Consider the following 23,241-nt stretch of genomic DNA (forward strand, 5'->3'; position numbering starts at 1 on the left):
CAGTCCTGCAGATGGGCAGGAAGAACAACCTGCAGCAGTACAGGTTGGGATAGGATCTCAGAAATCACAGACCCACAGCAACACCCAGGTTGGAGCAGTCCAACCCCTGACCTGACTCTCCAAGGGTCACCCCTAAACCTCAGCCCCAGGCACCAGATACAAACCACCTGGAAACACCTCCACCCTAATGGGGACTCCACCACCTCCCTGGGCAGCACATTCCAGTCCCTGACCACTCTTGCTGGCACTAAATGTTCCCTCCTGTCCAGTCTGAAGCTGCCCAGTGGCAGCTTGGGGCTGTTCCCTCTTGTCCTGTCACTAATTCCCTGGGAGCAGAGGCCAGCACCAAGCTCTCCACAGCCTCCTTTCAGGGAGCTGGAGACAGCCATGAGCTCTGCCCTCAGCCTGCTCTGCTTCACACTAACCATCCCCAGCTCCCTCAGGCTCTCCTCATCAGCTTTCTTCTCCAGGCCCTTCACAGCTCCCTTGCCCTGCTCTGCCCTGGCTCCAGCACCTCCACATCTCTCTTGTGCTGAGTGCCCCAAACTGGACACAGCACTGGAGCTGTGGCCTCCCCAGAGCTGAGTCCCAGGGCACAGTGCCCTCCCTGCTCCTGCTGGGCACAGCACTTCTGATCCCAGCCAGGATGCCTTTGGCTTTCTGTGCCACCTGGGCACTGCTGGCTCCTCTTCAGCTGCTTGTCCATTAGCAACCCCAGGGCCCTTTCTGCCAGCAGCTTTCCATCTGCACTGTCCCAAGCCTGGAGCCTTGCCTGGGGTTGTTGTGACTCCCTGCTGGAGAGCAGCCCTGGGGAGAAGGACCTGGGAGTGCTGGGGAGCAGCAAGTTCTGCATGGCACAGCAATGTGCCCTGGGGGACAAGAAGGACAAGGGGGTCCTGGGGGGCATTCAGTGGAGTGTGTCCAGCACAGCCAGGGAGGTTCTCCTCCCCCTCTGCTCTGCCCTGCTGAGACCTCACCTGGAAGACTGCAGCCAGCTCTGGGCTCCCCAGCTCAGGAGGGACAGGGAGCTGCTGCACAGAGCCCAAGGGAGGGCTACAAGGATGAGGAAGGGCCTGCAGCACTGCCTGGGGAGCAGAGGCTGAGAGCCCTGGGGCTGTTCAGTCTGCAGAGGAGAAGGCTGAGAGGGATCTGATCAATGTCTCTCAAGAGCTGAGGGCTGGGGGTCAGGAGGCAGGGGACAGGCTCTGCTCAGCTGCAGCCTGCCAGAGGCCAAGGGGCAGTGGATGGCAACTGCAGCCCAGCAGGTTCCAGCTCCGGAGGAGGAAGTTCTGCAGTGGGAGGCTGCCAGAGCCCTGGAGCAGGCTGCCCAGAGAGGTTGTGGAGTCTCCTTCTGTGGAGTCTTTGCAGCCCTGCCTGGATGTGTTCCTGTGTGTCCTGTGCTGGATTCTCTGCTCCTGCTCTAGCAGGGGCTTGCACTGGGAGATCTCCCTTCCAACCCCTGACATCCTCTGAGCCTGGGATCATCTCTGATCCTGTGACTTCCATGTGTTCCTCTTCCTTGTGGTGACTCTGCCAAGGTTTTGTGATGGTGTTTTGTGCTCTCTGGATGCCCCTTCCAACCCCTGACATCCTAGAATCTATGATCTGTGATCAGCTGTGCAAGGGAGCCCAGAGTCACATCTGGGGATGTCTTACCCAAAGGCAAGCACTGGGAGCTCTGTTTTTGCTCATGAACTTCTCATCACTTTCCTGCTGCACACAAAAGCACTAAGCTGCCTCAGATCACCACCAAAAAAAGGTCCATAAGAGGGAAATCAGATCAAACCAGAAGCAGCTCCTTCCTGGCTGCTTCCAGGAGCACTTCCAGCAGTGCTGAAGGAAGGAGAGCAGAGCTCAGCTCCTATCTACCAACACAGAAGTTCTATCAGCTTTAGGCTTCAGCTTGCCAATGGTAAGGAGAAGCCCAAAGCTGGGTAGAGGAGGGATGAGTCCCCAGGAGCCAGGCAAGGGTGGGTGCTGCTTCCTTCAGGCTCCACCTGAGCCTTCACCAAAGGGCTCAGCCCATGAGGGTCCTCACCTCACCCACCCACCCTGATCAGCTGCTCTGCTGGGCTGTGCTACCCCAAGACATCTGAAAGGGAGGATTTCAAGGCTCCTTTTCAGAGCAGCTCCAAACCCTTGGCCCAAAATCTCTTCCAGTTAAAAAGAAAAGGTTAAGAAGATGGCTTTGGCTCATGGGAAAATGTTTGGTTTCCACCTCTCTGGGCTCCAGAGGCTTGAAAAAAGCACTGCTGGAAAACCAGCTGCCTGCAGACAGCACCTGGAAATGTGCCCTCTGCTCTGCCCTGGGGAGGCCACAGCTGGAGTCCTGGGGCCAGCCCTGGGCTCCCCACTTCAATCCAGACAGGGAAGTGCTGGAGAGAGTCCAGGGGAGGCTGGGAAGCTGCTGAGGGTCCTGGAGCAGCTCTGTGAGCAGCAAAGGCTGAGAGCCCTGGGGCTGAGAGCCTGGAGCAGAGCAGCCCCAGAGGGGAGCTGAGCAATGCTCAGCAAGAGCTAAAGGAGCTGTGGGGGGCAAGAGGCTGGGGCCAGGCTCTGCTGAGTGGTGCCCAGGGACAGGCCAAGGGCCAAGGGGCAGAAAGTGGAGGGCAGGAGGTTGGATGTGAGCAGGAGGAGAAAGTTGTTTGGTGTGAGGGTGCTGGAGGCCTGGAGCAGGCTGCCCAGAGAGGTTGTGGAGTCTCCTGGTGTGGAGAGCTTCCAACCCCCCCTGGGCATTGTGCTGCTGGGCAAGCTGCTGTGGGGGCCCTGCTGGAGCAGGGCTTGGGCTGGGGGAGCTCCAGAGGTCCCTTCCCACCCAGCTGGGCTGCTGTGACACTCCTCCAGCTGCAGGTGAGGCTGCTGACAGTGGCTCCAGGCTCTGCTAATGGAAGTGGACACCTCAGCCAGGGTGGCAGTGCCTCCCTTCACCCTCCCTGTGCTGCAGAGCCTCAGGAAGGTGTCAGCTCAGAACCGCTTTGTCCTTCCCAAGTGAATCTGACCAGGCTGAAGCCATCAAGCTGGAGCAGGGAAAATGCATCTGCAGGTAATTAGTAACAATCAGGGGGGCTGCTGGGGGAAGTGCTGAGGCAGCAGGAGGGAGGCAGGCAGATGTCACTGGCTGGTAATAGGGACAGCACTGATGGAGCACAGCAGCCAGCCCAGGGGCTGGGGACCTCAGGGTGAGAGTGGCACTGAAGCAGCACAGAGAGGTCCAGAGGCTCTCTCATCACAGCCCAGGCTGTGATGAAACATAGAAACACAGAACTGTCTGGGTGGGAAAAGACTTCTCAACCCAGCCTCACCATGGCCACCAAACCATGGTCCCATGTGCCATGGCCACAGGTTTCCAGAGCACCTCCAGGCATGGGAACTCCACCACCTCCCTGGGCAGCCTGTGCCAACCCCTGACCACCCTGGCAGCACAGAAATTCACAGAATCTGCCCTCTCCCAGCTCCAAGCCATTGTCCCTGGTCCTGGCACTCCCAGCCCTTGTCCCAAGTCCCTCCCCAGCTCTCCTGGAGCCCTTCAGGGACTGGAAGGTTGCTCTGAGGTCTCCCTGGAGCTTTTTCTTCTCCAGCCTGCACAGCCCCAACTCTCCCAGCCTGGCCCCACAGGGGAGGTTCTGCAGCCCTCTGCTCATCTCTGTGGCCTCCTCTGGAGCCTCTCCAGCAGCTCCAGGTCCTTCTTGTGCTGGGGGCCCCAGAGCTGGAGGCAGTGCTGCAGGTGGGGTCAGAGCAGAGCAGAGGGGCAGAATCCCCTCCCAGTGCTGCTGCTCTCCTGCTCTGGCTGCAGCTCAGCACACAGCTGCCTGCTGGGCTGCCAGGGACCATTGCTGGCTCCTGGGGAGTCTGTCACCAGCTGACACCCCCAAGGCCTTCTCCTGCAGGCTGCTCTCAGCCACTCCTCAGCCAGCCTGGATTGGTGCTGGGGATGGCCCTGAGCCAGCTGCAGGAACCTTGCCCTTGGCCTTGGTGAACTGTAGGAGGGTGGCTTGGGCCCAGCTCTGCAGCCTGTCCAGGAGCCTCTGGATGGATCCCTTCCCTCCAGCCTGTCCAATAAGTCTCTCCCACTGCAAGGTGGCCATGGATTCCCTCCTGGCTTGTGTCACCCTCACATTTCTATAGAGTAATTCCAGATTTGGGGAAGAGGAGCCCAAGACTGAAGCCACCTTGGGTGAACACAATGCTGTGACAGCCTTTGCTTTCAGAACTGCTCTTGTGGATCGAGGAGAAGTGCCTCCAGGACATCCACAGTGACTCCAGCGCCACCTCCCCTCTCAGCAGCCAGGCAAAGGAGCACAGGCAACCTCCAGCAAGGCAGAGGACATCCAGTGGTGACCCAAGGGCAGCAGGGACACACAGAGGGAGCAGGCAAAGGGAACACAGAGCCCTGCAGCTCAAAGCCTCCTTCTGATGATTCCTGCAACTCCTCCAGGACACAGTTTCACCGTTTCCTTACCATCCTGTAAGGAGTGGTTGGTGCCAGCCACAGAGGTGACCACAGCACTTCTCACACTCCAGCTGCTGCTCAGCCCTCAGCTTGGGGCTGCCAAGCAGGTCAGCTGATGCCTCCTTCCTCAGCCATCCAGGCTGTGCTTGGCCCTCCAGTGCTCACTCCTCATGCAGAGTTACACCCCAAAGCTGGTGCCCAGCACCAGTTGGAACCCAGACCACCCAAAGCTCAGCCTCTTTTGAACCCCCACCCAGCCCACGGGGCCAGCTGCCTGTGTCAGAAAGGAGCAAGGAAGCTCCAAACCAGGAGCAAACCTCCTGTTTGCCAGCTAGGTGCCAGGGAATGGGGTGCAGGTGGGGGCTGGGGTGGCACATCCCTTGCTGGACCAGAGTGGGTGAGGATCACCTCCGCTGCTGGCTCCACACAACCCACACAAGTCAGCCACCTGGATGGCAACAGAGCAGCTAGGAAACCACACCAAAAAAGAGGCCTTTTGAGCAAGCAGCTGCACATCTGACACAGCCCCTGCAGCCTGTGCCATGGGCACGAGGGGCACAGGCCCTACCTGTGACGATGGGGTAGGACTGGGGCCCGGGCACGCTGGCTCCCAGGTCGGCGGAGGTTGGGCTGGTGATGTTGGCCTTCATCTCGTCCAGTCCACCAGCTAAGGAGGCCATGGCTGAGTACTCAGTGGCCTGCAAAAGAGAAACAAGAGGTCTCTCAGGGGTGGAGGAGTCACTGCTGGAATCTGGTGCCCCCCTGGCAACCAGCAGGTGTGGCACAGGTCCCGCAGCCAGCTCTGAAGGCGATCTCCATCTGCACAGGGCATCCACAGTGCTCCAGCAGGCATCACTGATGGCCTCACAGGTCACCCACAGAGGCTTTTCTCACAAAACCTGAGCCAAAAATCATCATCAGTGGGCACTGGCAGCACAGAAGGCCAAGGGCAGCCTGGGCTGCATCCAAAGCAGTGTGGCCAGAGCTGGAGAGAGGGGATCCTGCCCCTCTGCCCTGCTCTGGGGAGACCTCCCCTGCAGGGCTGTGTCCAGCTGTGGGGACACCACCAGAGGAGAGCCCTGGAGCTGCTGGAGAGGCTCCAGAGGAGGCCAGCAAGATGCTGAGAGGGCTGCAGAAGCTGTGCTGTGGGGCCAGGCTGGCAGAGCTGGGGCTGTGCAGCCTGCAGAAGGGAAGGCTGCAGGCAGAGCTGAGAGCTGCATTTGCATCTCTGCAGGGCAGCTGCAGGCAGGCTGGGGAGGGACTGTTGAGAAGGGGCTGTGGGGCTAGGCCCAGGGGCAGTGGTTTGGCAGTGGAGCAGGGCAGGGTTAGGTTGTCCCTCAGGAGGGAGTTGTGCAGAGGGAGGGTGGGGAGAGCCTGGCACAGGCTGCCCAGGGAGGTGGTGGAGGCTCCATCCCTGCAGCCACTCAAGCTGAGGCTGGCTGTGTGCCTGGGCAGCCTGCTCTGGCTGCAGCTGTCCCTGCTGAGTGCAGGGGCTCGGACTGGATGCCCTCTGAGGGTCCCTCCCAGCCTGATGCAATCTCTGAACCAAGGCTCCCTTCAAGGAGTTACCTGCTGGGTAGAGACAAATGTTCCTGCCAGGTAACCCAAACTCTGCCAGTTCCAGTGGTGGCATCTGGAGAGCCAGGCAGCACTGAGCAGTTTGCCATCCAGGGCTGTCCCCTCTTCTGCTGGCACTGCTGCATGTCCCCAGCCAGGAGCAAAGCAATCACAATCATGCCCTGTTTGCTCAGGGCATGACTCTGCCACCAACTGCTTCTAAATCCTTAAACACCTTAAAATTCATCCCAGTGGCTGCTGCCAGGATGCCCTCTCCTCTCACAGGAAGATTTTCATCCCTGAGGAGAAAGTTGTTTGGTGTGAGGGTGCTGGAGGCCTGGAGCAGGCTGCCCAGAGAGGTTGTGGAGTCTCCTGGTGTGGAGAGCTTCCAACCCCCCCTGAGCATTGTGCTGCTGGGCAAGCTGCTGTGGGGGCCCTGCTGGAGCAGGGCTTGGGCTGGGGGAGCTCCAGGGGTCCCTTCCATGCTGGGATCCTGGGATTCATTAGCTGAATGCACAGTAAGGTGAGCACAGGTTCCACAGCCCTGCAGGAGCTCCTGCAGCAGCTGAGGCCAATCCACACACCCAGCACTTCCCAGTACAAGGTAAAGAGCTTCTTTCATTCCTCTCCTTTCAGGATCCCTCACACAAAGCTGGGAGGTTCCCTCTCCAGGTTCTCCTCTCCCTGCTGCCCTTGGCACTTCCAGCTCATATCCTTTATCACACTCACACCCATAAGACCCACAGGACCCCAGGATCAGAGATCCCAGGATGTTAGAGGTTGGAAGGGACCTCTGGAGATCTCCCAGTGCAAGCCCCTGCCAGAGCAGGAGCAGAGAATCCAGCACAGGTCACACAGGAACACATCCAGACAGGGCTGCAAAGGCTCCAGAGAAGGAGACTCCACAACCTCTCTGGGCAGCCTGCTCCAGGGCTCTGGCAGCCTCCCACTGCAGAACTTCCTCCTCCTCTGGAGCTGGAACCTCCTGGGCTGCAGTTGCCATCCACTGCCCCTTGGCCTCTGGCAGGCTGCAGCTGAGCAGAGCCTGTCCCCTGCCTCCTGACCCCCAGCCCTCAGCTCTTGAGAGACATTGATCAGATCCCTCTCAGCCTTCTCCTCTGCAGACTGAACAGCCCCAGGGCTCTCAGCCTCTGCTCCCCAGGCAGTGCTGCAGGCCCTTCCTCATCCTTGTAGCCCTCCCTTGGGCTCTGTGCAGCAGCTCCCTGTCCCTCCTGAGCTGGGGAGCCCAGAGCTGGCTGCAGTCTTCCAGGTGAGGTCTCAGCAGGGCAGAGCAGAGGGGGAGGAGAACCTCCCTGGCTGTGCTGGACACACTCCTCTGAATGCCCCCCAGGACCCCCTTGTCCTTCTTGTCCCCCAGGGCACATTGCTGTGCCATGCAGAACTTGCTGCCCCCCAGCACTCCCAGGTCCTTGTCTCCAGGCTGCTCTCCAGCAGTTCCCCTCCCAACCTGTGCTGCTGCAGTTTGTTCTTGCTGCCCAGATGCAGGACTCTGCTCTCATCCTTGTTGAGCCTCAGCAGGTTCCTCTCTGCCAGCTCTCAGCCTGTCCAAGTCTCTGAATGGCCTCACAGCCTTCATGTGTCTCAGCCAAGCCTCCCAGGTTGGTGTGGTCAGGATGATACCTTCAGGTGCAGAGCAGCCACAGGAACAACCCCCCCAAGGCTGCCTCCTGCAGCAGTGCTGCAGACTGAAGCAATGCAGAGGCTGAAACAAAGTTAGGGAACCAGGACCCCATGTTGAGGAGGCTCCAAACCTGGAAGTCATAGAACCATTTGGGTTGGGAAGGACTTTTAAGGGCAAGTTCAGACACAAACCCTCCTCTGCCAAGTCCACCAATGAGCCCAACTACCACATCTCCAAAGCTCTGAAACCCCTCCAGGGGTGGGGACTCCACCACCTCCATGGACAGCCTGGGACAGGCTTCAGCACCCTTTCTGTGGAAAAAAACCCATTGTCCTAATGTCCAGCCTAAACCTGCCCTGGTGCAGCTGGAAGCCATTCCTTGTTGTTCTGTCACTAATTACTTGGGAGCAGAGCCCAAGCCACACCTGGCAGCAGCCTCCTCTCAGGGAGCTGCAGAGAGCAAGGAGGTCTCCCTCAGCCTCCTCAGTACCAATACAGTCTGGGCAGGGATTGGGTGAGAGCAGCCCTGGAGAAAAGGACCTGGGGTGCTGGTGGAGGAGAAGCTCAGCCTGAGCCCCCAGCATGCACTGGCAGCCCAGAGAGCCAAGCAGAGCCTGGGCTGCATGCAGAGAAGTGTGGCCAGCAGGGCCAGGGAGGGGATTCTGCCCCTCTGCTCCACTCTGCTCAGACCCCACCTGCAGCTCTGGGTCCACTTCTGAAGCCTCTGTTCCAGGGAGGGTCTGGAGGTGCTGGAAGGTGTCCACAGAAGGGCCCCGAGGAGGAGCAGAGGGCTGGAGCTGCTCTGCCATGGAGACAGCCTGAGAGAGTTGGGGCTGTGCAGGCTGGAGAGGAGAAGGCTCCCAGGAGAGCTTCTTGAGGCCTTCCAGGATCTGCAGGGGGCTGCAGGAAAGCTGGGGAGGGACTTGTGAGGGTGTCAGGGAGTGATAGGACTGGGGGGGATGGAGCAGAACTAGAAGTGGGGAGATTGAGCTTGGCTGTGAGGAAGAAGTTGTTGCCCATGAGGGTGGTGAGAGCCTGGCACAGGTTGCCCAGGGAGGTGGTGGAAGCCTCCTGCCTGGAGGTGTTTGCAGCCAGGCTGGAGGTGGCTGTGAGCAACCTGCTGTGGTGTGAGGTGTCCCTGCCCATGGGACATGCATGATCCTCAGGTTTCCTTCCACCCCAACCCATTCTGTGAGTCCACCACCTTGTGATTATTCTTTTGTTGTTGTTGAGTGACCAGCTAAAGTTAACTTTCTCTGAAGGAAGCCAAAGCTGCTCTGAGGGACCAGAGCCTTCCTCCTGCTGCTCAGAAGCCCCTCAGACACCAGCAGATAGTTGATGTGGTGCTTGCCAGGAGCTCAGCACTCTGGGTTAGGCACTTGCTGGTGCCTCCTGTTCAGTCTCCTCTGCAGGAGAAGCTCCTGCAGGAGGGTAACTCCATGTCCATGCATCTGTAGTCTCCTGAGGGTGCCACCTGCCTGAGGCACCAGGGCACCCCTGGCCAGGGTGCCCACACACAACCCTCTTACATGTCAAACACAGCTTGCCAGGAGCCAGCTGCTGCCCACCCTGCACCCAGACCACCCAGCAGGGTCCTCTGGACCAAACACTTCTCAGTAATGTCCCTGGGCTGTTCTCTACCCTTGGCATTGAAGTCCTGCTGCCCCTCAGCCCTTCCAGCTCACCCCTCCTCTGGCACTCTCCATGCCCTCACTTTTCCCCTGCCCCCCACCCACCCAGCCCCTTTCTGGCACCTCAGAGCTGTGCAAGCCCACACCCCTGCTTCATCCCCACCCCTGGGGCACCCCTGCCCTGCAGAGGATGCCAGTGCTGGCCACAGCCTTTCTCCTTCCTATCAGTGCAGACCAATCTCCTTAGTCCAAGCTCTGCATTCCCCACACCACTCCATGCTGCCCTACCTCTGCAGCCCCCCAACTCCTCCCCTCCAGTGCTGGGGGCAACACTGGGGGCTTTGCTGCCCAAAGCCTTGACCTGGCAAGACACAGGAGAAGCAGCACAGAGACTGTAGCCCTGCAGAGGCATCTCAGGATGCTGGTGGTACATGGGGGGCACATGGGATAGGGCAGAAGAAGAGCCTGCCCCCGTGCACTGCCTGTGTGGTGGTCCTGGTGACTAGAGGGCAGCACAAACCACCCCCTGGACAGCTTCCCCCCAACTCCTCTGAGCAAGCCACAACCACTCTGCAACCAGAACCCAGCACCATGCTGTGCCAGCACTGCTGCTCCCCATGGGCAGGGGCTGCAGGTGGCCTCCAGCTTGGGAAGCACTGGCAGCCCAGAGAGCCAAGCAGAGCCTGGGCTGCAGCAAGAGAAGTGTGGCCAGCAGGGCCAGGGAGGGGAATCTGCCCCTCTGCTCCACTCTGCTCAGACACCACCTGCAGCTCTGGGTCCAGGTCTGCAGCCTCTGTTCCAGGGAGGCTCTGGAGGTGCTGGAAGGTGTCCAGAGAAGGGCCCCGAGGAGGAGCAGAGGGCTGGAGCTGCTCTGCCATGGAGACAGCCTGAGAGAGTTGGGGCTGTGCAGGCTGGAGAGGAGAAGGCTCCCAGGAGAGCTTCTTGTGGCCTTCCAGGATCTGCAGGGGGCTGCAGGAAAGCTGGGGAGGGACTTGTGAGGGTGTCAGGGAGTGATAGGCCTGGGGAGGATGGAGCACAACTAGAAGTGGGGAGATTGAGCTTGGCTGTGAGGAAGAAGCTGTTGCCCATGAGGGTGGTGAGAGCCTGGCACAGGTTGCCCAGGGAGGTGGTGGAAGCCTCCTGCCTGGAGGTGTTTAAGGCTGTGAGCAACCTGCTGTGGTGTGAGGTGTCCCTGCCCATGGCAGGGGGGCTGGGGCTGGGTGAGCCTTGAGGTCCCTTCCAGCCCTGGCAGTTCTGTGGTTCTGTGATTTTAAGAGGCACAGCTGGTGCCTGTCAGGGAGCATCCTGCTGTGCCTGGGGGGACACAGGGCTGGGGCATGGGCTGCCTGACAAATCCCTGCAGCCAAAAGTGGCTTCTGCTCCTCACACAGAGCCGGTGTAGACCAGGGCAAGACCCTCTCAGGCACAGGAGTCCAGATCAGGTCAAAGCAGTGCAGCTTGAACCTTCTGAGCTCTGAGAAACTGATCTAGGATGAATTAGGACCAGGGCTGACCTTTTAGCTGTATAGATCTGGAAACATCACAGCAGCAAACCATCAGCTTGGTCCTTCAAGCCTGGGCAGCTCTAGTGTCAAACAGCTTTGATTGGTGCCAGCCCAGAGCCAGCCCTGCCCTGGGCTGACCCCTAGCAGTGTGGGCATCAGGGACAGGGAGGGGATTCTGCCCCTCTGCTGTGCTCTGCTGAGACCTCCTTGCAGTGCTGGAGCAGCTCTGGAGTGCTCAGCACAGACAGGGACCTGGTGGAGCAGGGCCAGAGGAGGCCACAGCAGTGCTGGCAGGGCTGGAAGCCCTCTGCTGTGAGGCCAGGCTGGGAGGCTTGGGGCTGTGCAGCCTGGAGAGGAGAAGGCTCCAGGGACAGCTTCTGGTGGCCTTGCAGTGCCTAAAGGCTGAGCAGAAAGCTGGGGACAGACTTTCTCTCAGGGCCTCTTGTGCCAGGACAAGGGGGGAGGGTTTGGAGTGCAAGAGGAGACTGAGAGTGGAGAGAAGGGAGAAATGTTTGAGCCTGAGGGTGGGGAGAGCCTGGCCCAGGGTGCCCAGAGGGGTGTCCCACGCCTGGAAACCTTCAAGTTCAGGCTGGAGTGGGCTCTGAACAACCTGGTCCTGGACCAGGGCTATCTTCAGCTAGATCAGGTTGCTTAGAGCCCCCCTCACGGCCCCATCCAGACCCCATGCCAACACTCTCCAGCAGCTTGAGGGGGAAGCCCAAGGGGGTAGCAGATCTGGGTCCTGCACCATCACGCAAGAGGAAGCCTGGCACGGGCTGGGCACAGCCAGGGGTCCCTGCCTGGCTGGTGGGCAGCTGGGTCTGCTGCTGGTGAGGTGGAAAGTCAGGGGTGGGGTTGGTTCAGGACCCTAGGAATTACCTGCAGAATGAGTGCCTGCGGCTGCACCACGCACTGCCTCCTCAGCATGGAGCACCACTGCCACAGCATGCAGGAGAGAAAACAGAGACGTGAAACAGCAACACACCAAGGGCACAGCAGGGCCAGCACCTCCCTCACAGCAGCTGCCCAGCTGCCCAGGCTTGAAGGACCAGCTCAGCTCAGCTGCCCCTGCCCAGCCCCCAGCCCAGGCAGGCAGCGCTCAGCTGCTCTCGGGGGGCTGGGGCTGGCCTCGGTGTCCAGCAGGGCAGTGGCTGAGGTGGGGAGGGGACAGGGGTGGTCTCTGCACCCATGGGCATCACCACTGCCCACCCCATAGGCAGTGGGGTCTGCAGTGATGCCCCTGCCAGCCTGGGCTGCAGGGGGCACATCACAGAATTGTTGTTTTGGCTGGAAGAGAGCTTGGGGGCCACAGAGTCCAACCCTGAGCCCAGCACTGCCAGGGCACTGCCAGGGCACCGCCAAGCCATGGCCCTCAGCACCACAGCTACACAGCTTGAAACCCCTCCAGCCATGGGGACTCCAGCACTGCCCTGGGCAGCCTGGGACAGGCCTGGACAGCCCTCAAGGGGAAGAAATTGTTCCTCATGTCCAACCTGAACCTGCCCTGGGGCAACTTGAAGCCATCTCCTCTTGTCCTGTCCTTGCTCCCAGGGAGCAGAGCCCAAGCCCCAGCTGGCTGCAGCCTCCTCTCAGGGAGCTGCAGAGAGCAAGGAGGTCTCCCTCAGCCTCCTCTGCTCCACACCAACCCCCCCCAGCTCCCTCAGCTGCTCCTCCCCAGCCCTCTTCTCCAGACCCTTCCCCACCTTTCTTGCCCTTCTCTGCCCCTGCTCCAGCCCTCAGTCTCCTTCTGGCAGTGAGGGGCCCAGAGCTGAAGGCAGCACTCAAGCTGCAGCCTCAGCAGTGCCCAGCCCAGGGGCACAAGCCCTGCCCTGCTCCTGCTGCCCACACCATTGCTGCTCCAGCCCAGGCTGCTGCTGCCCTTCTTGCCCCCCTGCCCACTGCTGCCTCAGCTCCAGCTGCTGCCACCCAGCACCCCCAGGGCCTTTCCTGCTGGGCACTTCCCAGACACTCTGCCCCCAGCCTGCAGCCTTCCTGGGGTGGTTGTGCCCCAAGGGCAGGTCCCAGCCCTTGGCCTTGTTCCACCTCATCCCATTGGCCTCAGCCCATGGATGCAGCCTGCCCAGGGCCCTCTGCAGAGCCTCCCTGCCCCCCAGCAGATCACCACTGCCACCCAGTTTGGTGTCCTCTGCAAACTGCCTGGGGGAGCCTCCAAGCCCTCACCCAGACCATTGATAAAGACATGAAAGAGCCCTGGCCCAGCCCTGAGGCCTGGGGGACACCAGTGGTGAGCAGCCCCCAGCTGGAGCTGTCTCCATTCCCCTCCACTCTCAACCCACTGCAGCCTGCACCCACCCAGGCCAGGAGCAGCCAGGAGGATGCTGTGGGAGATGTTTCACATCCACCTGGTTTCTAAGTACTCCTCCTGGGGCAGGGGAGGTGATGGGGAGATGGAGGGAAGATGCCCACCAGAGCCCTCACCACCTTCAGCCCATACTTGCCCTAGCAAGGATACCTGAGTGCAGCTCACCACAGGGCATCCTACCCTCTGCATGCAGCAGACTGATGTGGAGATCCACTTGGAGCTCCATCCCAAAGGGGCAGGTGAAGATGGGCACATAGGGGGTACTGAGACAGCTCCTGCTGGGCAGCCAGGGAGGTGCCAGGGGCTGGGAAGAGCCCAGCAGCACCACTGAGACCTGGGAGGTGTGGGACACAGGGATTCATGGAATCACAGCACAGGGTGGGTTGGGAGGGACCCCAAGGCTCATCCAGCTCCAACCCCTGCCATGGGCAGGGACACCTCCCACCAGCCCAGGCTGCTCAAGGCCTCATCCAGCCTGGCCCTCAACACTTCCAGGGAGGAGGCAGCCACAGCCTCCCTGGGCAACCTCTGCCAGGCTCTCCCCACCCTCACTGCCAATAATTTCTTCCTCTTCTCCACTCTCAGTCTCCCCTCTCCCAGCTCCAAGCCATTGTCCCTGGTCCTGGCACTCCCAGCCCTTGTCCCAAGTCCCTCCCCAGCTCTCCTGGAGCCCCTTCAGGTCCTGGGAGGCTGCTCTGAGGTCTCCCTGGAGCCTTCTCTTCTCCAGGCTGAGCAGCTCCAACTCTGCCAGCCTGTGCCTGAGTAGAGGTCCTGCAGCCTCTGATCATCCCAGCCCTTGTCCAAAGCCCCTCCCCAGCTTTCCCACTTTCCCCCACCCTTCCCTCTCCTGCCCTCTCCCTTCTGGGGGTTGCAGATCCCACACCTCGAAGCAAGGACAGAAAAGTGGTGCCTGGAAGGGTCTGTGGGAAGGACCAGCAGGTCCCTGGGACTCATCCCTGTGGCTACCTGCACCTGCTCAGCTTTCCAGATCCCACCTGCAAAACACCAGCCTGGCACCAAGAGATTCCTCCTGTGACCTTCTGCTGTTGTCATGCACTTCCCCAGGCCCTTGGTACTGCTTGGGAAGCAGCAGGAGCACAACAGGGGATTGGATGATGATGGCAATGAACATTGTGTCCCCTTCTGGGCTCCCCAGTTCCAGAGGGACAGGGAACTGCTGGAGAGAGTCCAGGGGAGGCTGGGAAGCTGCTGAGGGTCCTGGAGCAGCTCTGTGAGCAGCAAAGGCTGAGAGCCCTGGGGCTGAGAGCCTGGAGCAGAGCAGCCCCAGAGGGGAGCTGAGCAATGCTCAGCAAGAGCTAAAGGAGCTGTGGGGGGCAAGAGGCTGGGGCCAGGCTCTGCTGAGTGGTGCCCAGGGACAGGCCAAGGGCCAAGGGGCAGAAAGTGGAGGGCAGGAGGTTGGATGTGAGCAGGAGGAGAAAGTTGTTTGGTGTGAGGGTGCTGGAGGCCTGGAGCAGGCTGCCCAGAGAGGTTGTGGAGTCTCCTGGTGTGGAGAGCTTCCAACCCCCCCTGGGCATTGTGCTGCTGGGCAAGCTGCTGTGGGGGCCCTGCTGGAGCAGGGGGGCTGGGCTCCAGAGATTCCTGCCAGCTTCACCCTGCTGGGATGCTGTGATTATACTAAGGGCTCCAAATGATGTTGTGCTGCCCACAGGTCACAGCCACCACCCCCCCCTGTGCCTGCCCCCCACAGCATCACCAAGCCAGAACTCACAGCCAGTGTCCCCTGGCCGTGGTGCCACAGCACTCCACAGTGCCCAGGCGAAGGCAGAGGTGGCCCAGGGCAGGCAAGCTGCCCATGGATTGCCTACCCCAGCCTGACAGGGGGAAGGGATTGGGCAACATTGGATATGGTTGGGGGAGCTCAGTCCAAGGCAGCTCTGATTCATCTCCCCCCAGACTTTTCAGCAGCCAAGTGCCAGTGGCAGCTGCAGGGGTGCCAGCTCTGCCCCTGGCTTGATCATATGGAAGGTCCATGCCAATGCCCTCCTCCTCCTCACAGCCCAGCAGGGAAGGCATCCAAAGATCCACAGATCAAAGGCTTCACTCACAGCAGGGCTGCACCTCGGCCAGCACAGCCAGGGCTGCTCTGGAGCAAAACCACCACACAGCCCCCTGGGGCCAGACCCTGGCCCCTCTGTGCTTTTGGCAGCCTCCTGCTCTTTGCTGCCTCACAGGCTGCAGCGGTTTGATGTCAGCAGTGCCACCTCCTGCCCTGGGCCCAGCAGGGGCATTTCTCTCAACCACTCTTTCACCAAACCCAGAGGCTCCCAAGGAGATCACCAGCTGTGCTTGGGGTTGTAGCCCAACTCCAGGCGCCCATCCCTAGGGACTGCTTAGGAGAGGGCAGGAATTCTGTGCCACAAAGGCTCTCCCTCTCAGCACAGCCAACCTGCCTGTCACCCATCCTGGGGAGCAGGGAGAGCCATCCTGGGTGGAAGGGGGGAGCCTCCCCAGCCCCACCTGAGCTCTTTCTCTCCCAGATCTAAACAGCTGCATCCCCATTCCCCTCTCTCCCTTCTCTCTCTCTTCTCTCTCTCCTCTTTGTTCCTCATTTTCATTTCGCCCTAAGATCTGCATGTAAACGCCTGAAAATAGCATTCTGTAATTGAAGATTATGAAGTATAGCCAGCTGCTGACAGGCTGCTAAGGAAGATGGATGATCCTCATTTTTTCCTGTAAATTCTGTCAATTTTGGAATTCATAAGCTATCAACACTGATCAAAACGTGACCGAGCAGCTGCGGCGCCCAGCTCCAGGCTGGCTCTCCCCAGCCGCCCATCCCGGGCCAGGCACTGCAGGGAATCAGCACAGAATCCATTGTCAGGGCTGGGAGGGACCCCAAGGCTCACCCAGTCCCAACCCCCACCACCTCACACCACAGCAGGTTGCTCACAGTCACCTCCAGCCTGACCTCCAGGGAGGAGGCTTCCAGCACCTTTCCAAACCGGCCACAGAATGCTCTGGGTTGGAAGGGACCTCCTAAGGCTCACCCAGCCCAACCCTGCCCCGCAGTCAGCAGGGAATTCCCCAACCAGACCAGGCTGCCCAGAGCCCTGTCCAGCCTCACCTTGAACATCTCCAGAGACTGATCACCTCCCCGGGGCGACCTGTTCCAGCGTTCCCCTTCCCTCATGAAAAGAACCTGTTCCTTGCTCCTGGCAGCTCCTGGCATGCACATCCCACCACCACTTCCCTCATCATCCCCCCCCCCAAAAAAACACAACCCAAAACAACACGCCACCCCCCTCCCCCAACCAGACCCGAAAGCCCAGCAGGCTGGGGGATGAATCAAAGGCTGCTGCAGACATCAATTGGAAGCCGTCTCAGCCCCCCCGGGCTCGGCGCCTAATTTACAGCCCTGCGCTCCCCCTTTTTATTTATCCCTAAGTAGTAAACACCATTTCCATTCAGGGGCCTTCGTTATGCTCCACTCCTGGCAGACAATCACCGCGCACTTGAGGCAATTGTTTAGCCTCTTCCTCTCAATTTTCCCATTACTGGGAGTAAGTACTGTTGGGACTCTTTAATAGCCCGACTGCAGCCCATATCAATAACAGATGAGGTTTAATCGTCCGACACAAAAATTATTTAGGCTGGGTAAGGACATTCAATGTCATTTGCATAATGGCATTTCCATCCCCAGCACCTCGAGCCCCACCAGCCCCCTCCCGCCCCCCCCCTCGAAGCCCTCCACCCCAGAGCATAAATAACAATAAATCACCGCGTCCCGGCCGCCTCTCGCCCTTAATAGGGAAGCCTGTGCTCGGCAGCAGGAAATGGGCACTGCCGCTGCTAAGACATCCGTGTGGGCACGGCACAGGGCAGGGAACCACCCCCGGGGCGCCTGCCCCCCGGGGGCTGCCCGCCGGGCAGCAACAGAACGCAGACAGCAGGCACCCCGCGCCGCGCCGCTGGCTGCCGCCCGCCGCTGGTAGCCTGCCGGCGGCTGTGGCGCTGCCACCAGGACAGACGGAGTCGGGCTCTGAGCGCTGTACTTGGTGCCTGCAGCTCTGCCAGAGCCACACCTGGCTGTGCCTCGCACCCCCGGCTCCTGCAAGGGCTGCGGGAAGCCCCAGGAGACCCTTGGCCTTCTTGGCCACCAGGGCATGTTGCTGGCTCACAGGGAATTTGTTGTTCCCCAGCACTCCCAGGTCCTTCTCCACGGAGCTGCCTCCCAGCAGGTGCCCCCTCAGCTGCACTGCTGCAGGAGGCTGTTCCTCCCCAGGGGCAGCACTTTGGGTGGCTGAGCCTCCTCGGGGTCCTGTCTGCTCATCTCTCAGGAGGTGCTGCTAACACCAGAGGTGTCTGCTGCTCCTCAGGACAGGAGCTGGGCACTTCAAACCTGGCACCCTCTGACAGGGGGCAGCAAGCAAAGTGTGGCCAGCAGGGCTGGGGAGGTTCTGCTCCCCCTCTGCTCTGCCCTGCTGAGACCACCCCTGGAAGCCTGTGTCCAGCTCTGGGCTCCCCAGTTCCAGAGAGACAGAGACCTGCTGGAGAGAGTCCAAGCAGAGGCAGGAGGAGGATCTGGGGCCTTGAGCATCTGCCCTGTGGAGAGAGACTGAGAGCCCTGGGGCTGTTCAGCCTGGAGAGGAGAAGGCTGAGAGGGATCTGATCAATGTCTGTCAATAGCTGAGTGCTAGAGGAGGTGCCAGAGGAACAGGAGGAAAAACTCTGTCAGTGTGAGGGTGCTGGAGGCCTGGAGCAGGCTGCCCAGAGAGGTTGTGGAGTCTCCTTGTGTGGAGACTTTCCAACCCCCCTGGATGCATTCCTGTGCAGACTGCCCTGGGTGCCCCTGCTCTGGCAGGGGGCTTGGGCTGGATGACCTCTGGAGGTCCCTTCCAACCTCTAATGTACTCTGGTACTGTGATAACCATTTCAGCCATGGCAAGAAGGAAATGCAGGATCCTCCATGGTGGTGGCTCCCCTGCTCCTGGAGAAGCAGCTGGTGTGGGTGAGCAGGGAGGGAAGCACAGCCAGCACCACGGCCAAGGGTTTCCCACAGAGGCACACCAAGCAGAACATGAAGGCACAGAATCATCACTGGATGTTAGGGGTTGGAAGGGACCCCAAAAGCCATCCAGCCCAATCCCCCTGCCAGAGCAGGGCCAGCAGGGCAGGGCACATCCGGGGGGGTTGGAAGCTCTCCACCCAAGGAGGCTCCACCACCTCTCTGGGCAGCCTGCTCCAGGCCTCCAGCACCCTCACCCTGACAAAGTTTTCCCTCCTGTTCCCCTGGCACCTCCTCTGCTCCACCTGGCCCCCAGTGCCCCTTCTGCTCTCCTGGGACATCCCTGAGCAGATCCTGGCTCCAGCCCTGCACATCTTTGTCCCCAGCCGTGAGGGCAGCCCTCAGGCTCCTCTGCTCCAAGCAGCCCCACAGCTCCCTCAGCCTGGCCCCACAGGAGAGGTTCCACTGCCTGCAGCAGCTCTGTGCCTCTGCCAGGGACTCTCTCCAGCACTTCCCTGAGCTCCTTCTGGAACTGAGGGCCCAGAACTGGACACCAGGTTGCAGATGTGGCCTCGGCAGGCCAGAGCAGAGGGGCAGGAGAACCTCTCTGACCTACTCCCCACAGCCCTTCTGGTGCCCCCCAGGATGCCCTTGGCCTCCTTGGCCACCAGGGCACCTTGCTGCCTCAGGGGCATCCTGCTGGCCACCAGGACCCCCAGGTCCCTCTCCTCTGCACTGCTCTCCACAGCTCAGGCCCCAGCCAGCTCCCTGGGGCTGTTCTCTCCCAGCTGCCAGACTCTGCCCTTGCCCTTCTTGGCTTTCATTCCCTTTCTGCCCACCCAGCTCTGCAGCCTGCCCAGCTCTGGCTGGATGGCAGCACAGCCTGAGGGCTCTCCCCACTGATCCCAGCTTGGTGCCACCAGCAAACTGGCTGCCAGTGCCCTCTGTGCCCTCAGACAGGTCCTTGGTGAAGACACTGAACAGCTCTGGTCCCAGCACTGACCCCTGAGGGACCCCACAAGGCACAGGCCTCCAGCTGGACCCTGTCCCATTGACATTGGGAATGTGCATGAAGCTTACACCACCTGCCAGGTCCTCATCCTACCAACAGGTCCTGAGGCTTCGGAGGTCCTGCACAGCAGAGACATCTGCATCAAGGGAGGGGATTCTCCCCCTCTGCTCCACTCTGCTCAGACCCCACCTGCAGCTCTGGGTCCAGGTCTGCAGCCTCTGTCCCAGGAAGGCTCTGGAGGTGCTGGAAGGTGTCCAGAGAAGGGCCCCGAGGAGGAGCAGAGGGCTGGAGCTGCTCTGCCATGGAGACAGCCTGAGAGAGTTGGGGCTGTGCAGGCTGGAGAGGAGAAGGCTCCCAGGAGAGCTTCTTGTGGCCTTCCAGGATCTGCAGGGGGCTGCAGGAAAGCTGGGGAGGGACTTGTGAGGGTGCCAGGGAGTGCTAGGACTGGGGGGGATGGAGCAGAACTAGAAGTGGGGAGATTGAGCTTGGCTGTGAGGAAGAAGTTGTTGCCCATGAGGGTGGTGAGAGCCTGGCACAGGTTGCCCAGGGAGGTGGTGGAAGCCTCCTGCCTGGAGGTGTTTGCAGCCAGGCTGGAGGTGGCTGTGAGCAACCTGCTGTGGTGTGAGGTGTCCCTGCCCATGGCAGGGGGGCTGGGGCTGGATGAGCCTTGAGGTCCCTTCCAGCCCTGACAGTTCTGTGCTTCTGAACCACAGCTCACCAGGAAGGTAGCCTTCTGGAGCACATCCAAGTGCTGTGCTGAGCATTCTGCTTACAAAGCTCCTGGCTGCCTCCTGCACACTGTGTGAGCCAGGGGCTGCTGTCCCACCCCAGCCACTCCTTTCATGCTCTCTGTTACAGCTCTACCAACGTTTCCCCAAGCCACATTACCACAGCTGGATATCAACAGCAGAACATCAGCATCATGATAATACAGCTTTGAAGGAAGCTCTGGAGGCCCTCAGTGCAGAGCCATCCATGGGACCAGACCAGGTTACTCAGGGCTTCATCCATCCAGTCTTGAAAGCTACCATGGATCAAGACTGCACAGCTCCCAAGGGCAACCAGTGCCCTCTCTGTCCTCAGGGGAAAGAAGTCCTCCCTTGGAGCCTGCAGAGCCTCTCCTGTGTCAGTTCACACCCCTGAATCTTGTGGTCTCACCTCAAAGAACCACACAACTGTCAGGGCTGGAAGGGACCTCAAGGCTCACCCAGTCCCAACCCACTGCCATGGGCAGGGACACCTCACACCACAGCAGGTTGCTCACAGCCACCTCCAGCCTGGCTGCAAACACCTCCAGGCAGGAGGCTTCCACCACCTCCCTGGGCAACCTGTGCCAGGCTCTCACCACCCTCATGGGCAACAACTTCTTCCTCACAGCCAAGCTCAATCTCCCCACTTCTAGTTCTGCTCCATCCCCCCCAGGCCTAGCACTCCCTGGCACCCTCACAAGTCCCTCCCCAGCTTTCCTGCAGCCCCCTGCAGATCCTGGAAGGCCACAAGAAGCTCTCCTGGGAGCCTTCTCCTCTCCAGCCTGCACAGCCCCAACTCTCTCAGGCTGTCTCCATGGCAGAGCAGCTCCAGCCCTCTGCTCCTCCTTGGGGCCCTTCTCTGGACACCTTCCAGCACCTCCAGACCCTCCCTGGAACAGAGGCTGCAGACCTGGACCCAGAGCTGCAGGTGGGGTCTGAGCAGAGTGGAGCAGAGGGGCAGAATCCCCTCCCTGGCCCTGCTGGCCACACTTCTCTTGCTGCAGCCCAGGCTCTGCTTGGCTCTCTGGGCTGCCAGTGCACACTGAGGGCTCAGGTTGAGCTTCTCCTCCACCAGCATCCCCAAGGCCTTTTCTCCAGGGGCTGTTGTCAGGTGTTTATCTTCAGCACATTCAGAGCTCCAGGTATTCAGGAGCTGTGCAGGGACCACACCTGGGAAGCTCATCTTTCTTGGTTGAAGTGATGGACAGGTTTAGAGAAAGCCTTCAGCATGGGTGTGAAGCCAGAGACCCCCAAAGAGGAGTGGAGAGTCTCTGGGAAAATGTCTGCACATGAGGACAATTTCTGCCCCAAAAAAAGGTTGTCCAGGCCTGGCCCAGGCTGCCCAGGGCAGTGCTGGAGTCCCCATGGCTGGAGGGGTTTCAAGCTGTGTAGCTGTGGTGCTGAGGCCATGGCTTGGTGCTGCCCTGCAGTGCTGGGCTCAGGGTTGGACTCCATGGTCTGAAAGGTCCCTTCCAACCCAAACAGTTCCATGAAGCTATGATCCATAACATCCTCAGGGAACAGCTCAGGAGATGTGGCACAGAGAGTTGTTCTGTGAGAGGTGGGCTGCAAACTGCTCCAGAACAGAGCTCAGAGGGGTGCCAGCAGTGGCACAGAGTCAGCTTGGAGGCCTGTGGCCAGTGGTGCTCCCCAGGGATCAGTGCTGGGACCAGTTCTGTTCAGTATCTGTATCAATGACCTGGCTGAGGGCAGTGAGGGCACACTGAGCAAGTTCCTGACGACACCAAACTGGGGTGGGGATGAGGGGTGGCTGATACACCTCAGGCTGTGCTGACAGCCAGCCAGAGCTGCACAGGCTGAGAGCTGGCTGCAGGCAAACCTCCTGAGGCTCAGTCAGGACAAGTGCAGGGTCCTGCATCTGGGGAGGAATCACAGCAGGCACCAGGACAGGTTAGAGGCTGCCCTGCTGCAGAGCAGCTCCACGCAGAAAGCCCTTGGGGTGCTGCTGGGCAGCAAGTTCTGCATGGGACAGCAAAGGGCCCTTGAGGCCAAGGGAGCCAATGGGGTCCTGGGGGGCAGCAAGCAAAGTGTGGCCAGCAGGGCTGGGGAGGTTCTGCTCCCCCTCTGCTCTGCCCTGCTGAGACCACCCCTGGAAGCCTGTGTCCAGCTCTGGGCTCCCCAGTTCCAGAGACAGAGACCTGCTGGAGAGAGTCCAAGCAGAGGCAGGAGGAGGCTCTGGGGCCTTGAGCATCTGCCCTGTGGAGAGAGACTGAGAGCCCTGGGGCTGTTTAGCCTGGAGAGGAGAAGGCTGAGAGGGATCTGATCAATGTCTGTCAAGAGCTGAGGGCTGGGGGTCAGGTGGAGGGGGCCAAGCTCTTTTGGGTGGTGCTCAGTGATAAGCAGCAATGGACACAAACTGGAACAGAGAAGGTTCCACCTGAGTAGTAGGAGAAAGTGGAGAGGGTGCTGGAGGCCTGGAGCAGGCTGCCCAGAGAGGTTGTGGAGTCTCCTGGTGTGGAGAGCTTCCAACCCACCCTGGATGTGCTCCTGGGTGCCCTGCTCTGGGTGCCCCTGCTCTGGCAGGGGGCTTGGATTTGATGATCTCCAGAGGTCACTTCCACCCCAAATCATTCTGTGATGGAGCAGCTCTGGAGCAGCCACCTCCTGCATGGAGCTGGAGCAGGGCACAGCTGTCACTTCCCCAGAGCCGCTGCTCCTGCCCAGGGAAATGCCACAGCTGAGGACTGGTCCTCCACAGTCCCTGTGAAACCTCCTTCAATTTCACCATTCCTGAAAGGTACTTCTGGGCTAAAATTGAATGCTACCTTCCTGAGGTCCCCTTCTGAGCAGCCTCCAGAGGACACTGCAGCTGCTGCCTGTGGGAGCCACCATCCAGCAGGGATGGCAGAGCAGGAGTGAGCACAGCACCAGCACACAGGAGGTCCTGGGACACAGGATGGGTTCCTGCATCACCTCAGCACCCTGCCATGGCTGATCCTCAGGATCCCAGTCCAGGATCTAACAGAAAGGCAACAGCAAAGGGACACATCCCACAGGGTCACAGAATGGTCACCTATGCAACCTCCCCAGAAGTCTGCAGGGACTTCCCCAACCAGAGCCCAAACCAACCTGACCCCCACTGCTGCCAGCCATGGGGCAGCTCCCACCTCTCTGGGCACCCTGGGCCAGGCTCTCCCCACCCTCAGGCTCAAACATTTCTCCCTTCTCTCCACTCTCAGTCTCCCTCTTGCACTCCAAACCCTCCCCACCTTGTCCTGGCACAAGAGGCCCTGAGAAAAAGTCTGTCCCCAGCTTTCTGCTTGGCACTGCCAGGTCACCAGAAGGTGTCCCTGGAGACCCCAAGCCTCCCAGCCTGGCCTCACAGCAGAGGGCTTCCAGCCCTGCCAGCACTGCTGTGGCCTCCCCTGGCCCTGCTCCACCAGGTCCC

At 60.3% G+C, this 23,241-nt stretch overlaps 1 protein-coding gene across 2 annotated transcripts in view; it reads right to left on the bottom strand.

Annotated features, from left to right (window-relative positions):
* PAX5 (paired box 5) overlaps nt 1-23,241 on the bottom strand; it is a 142,761-nt gene that overhangs the window by 63,029 nt on the left and 56,491 nt on the right. For both annotated transcript variants that reach the window (XM_054178165.1, XM_054178166.1), the window contains exon 7: nt 5,016-5,145. In XM_054178165.1, the coding sequence (XP_054034140.1) occupies nt 5,016-5,145 (130 nt within the window). The remainder of the gene's footprint in view (nt 1-5,015; nt 5,146-23,241) is intronic.

Source organism: Dryobates pubescens, chromosome Z, assembly GCF_014839835.1.
Source record: "Dryobates pubescens isolate bDryPub1 chromosome Z, bDryPub1.pri, whole genome shotgun sequence".
NCBI classification, from domain to species: domain Eukaryota; kingdom Metazoa; phylum Chordata; class Aves; order Piciformes; family Picidae; genus Dryobates; species Dryobates pubescens.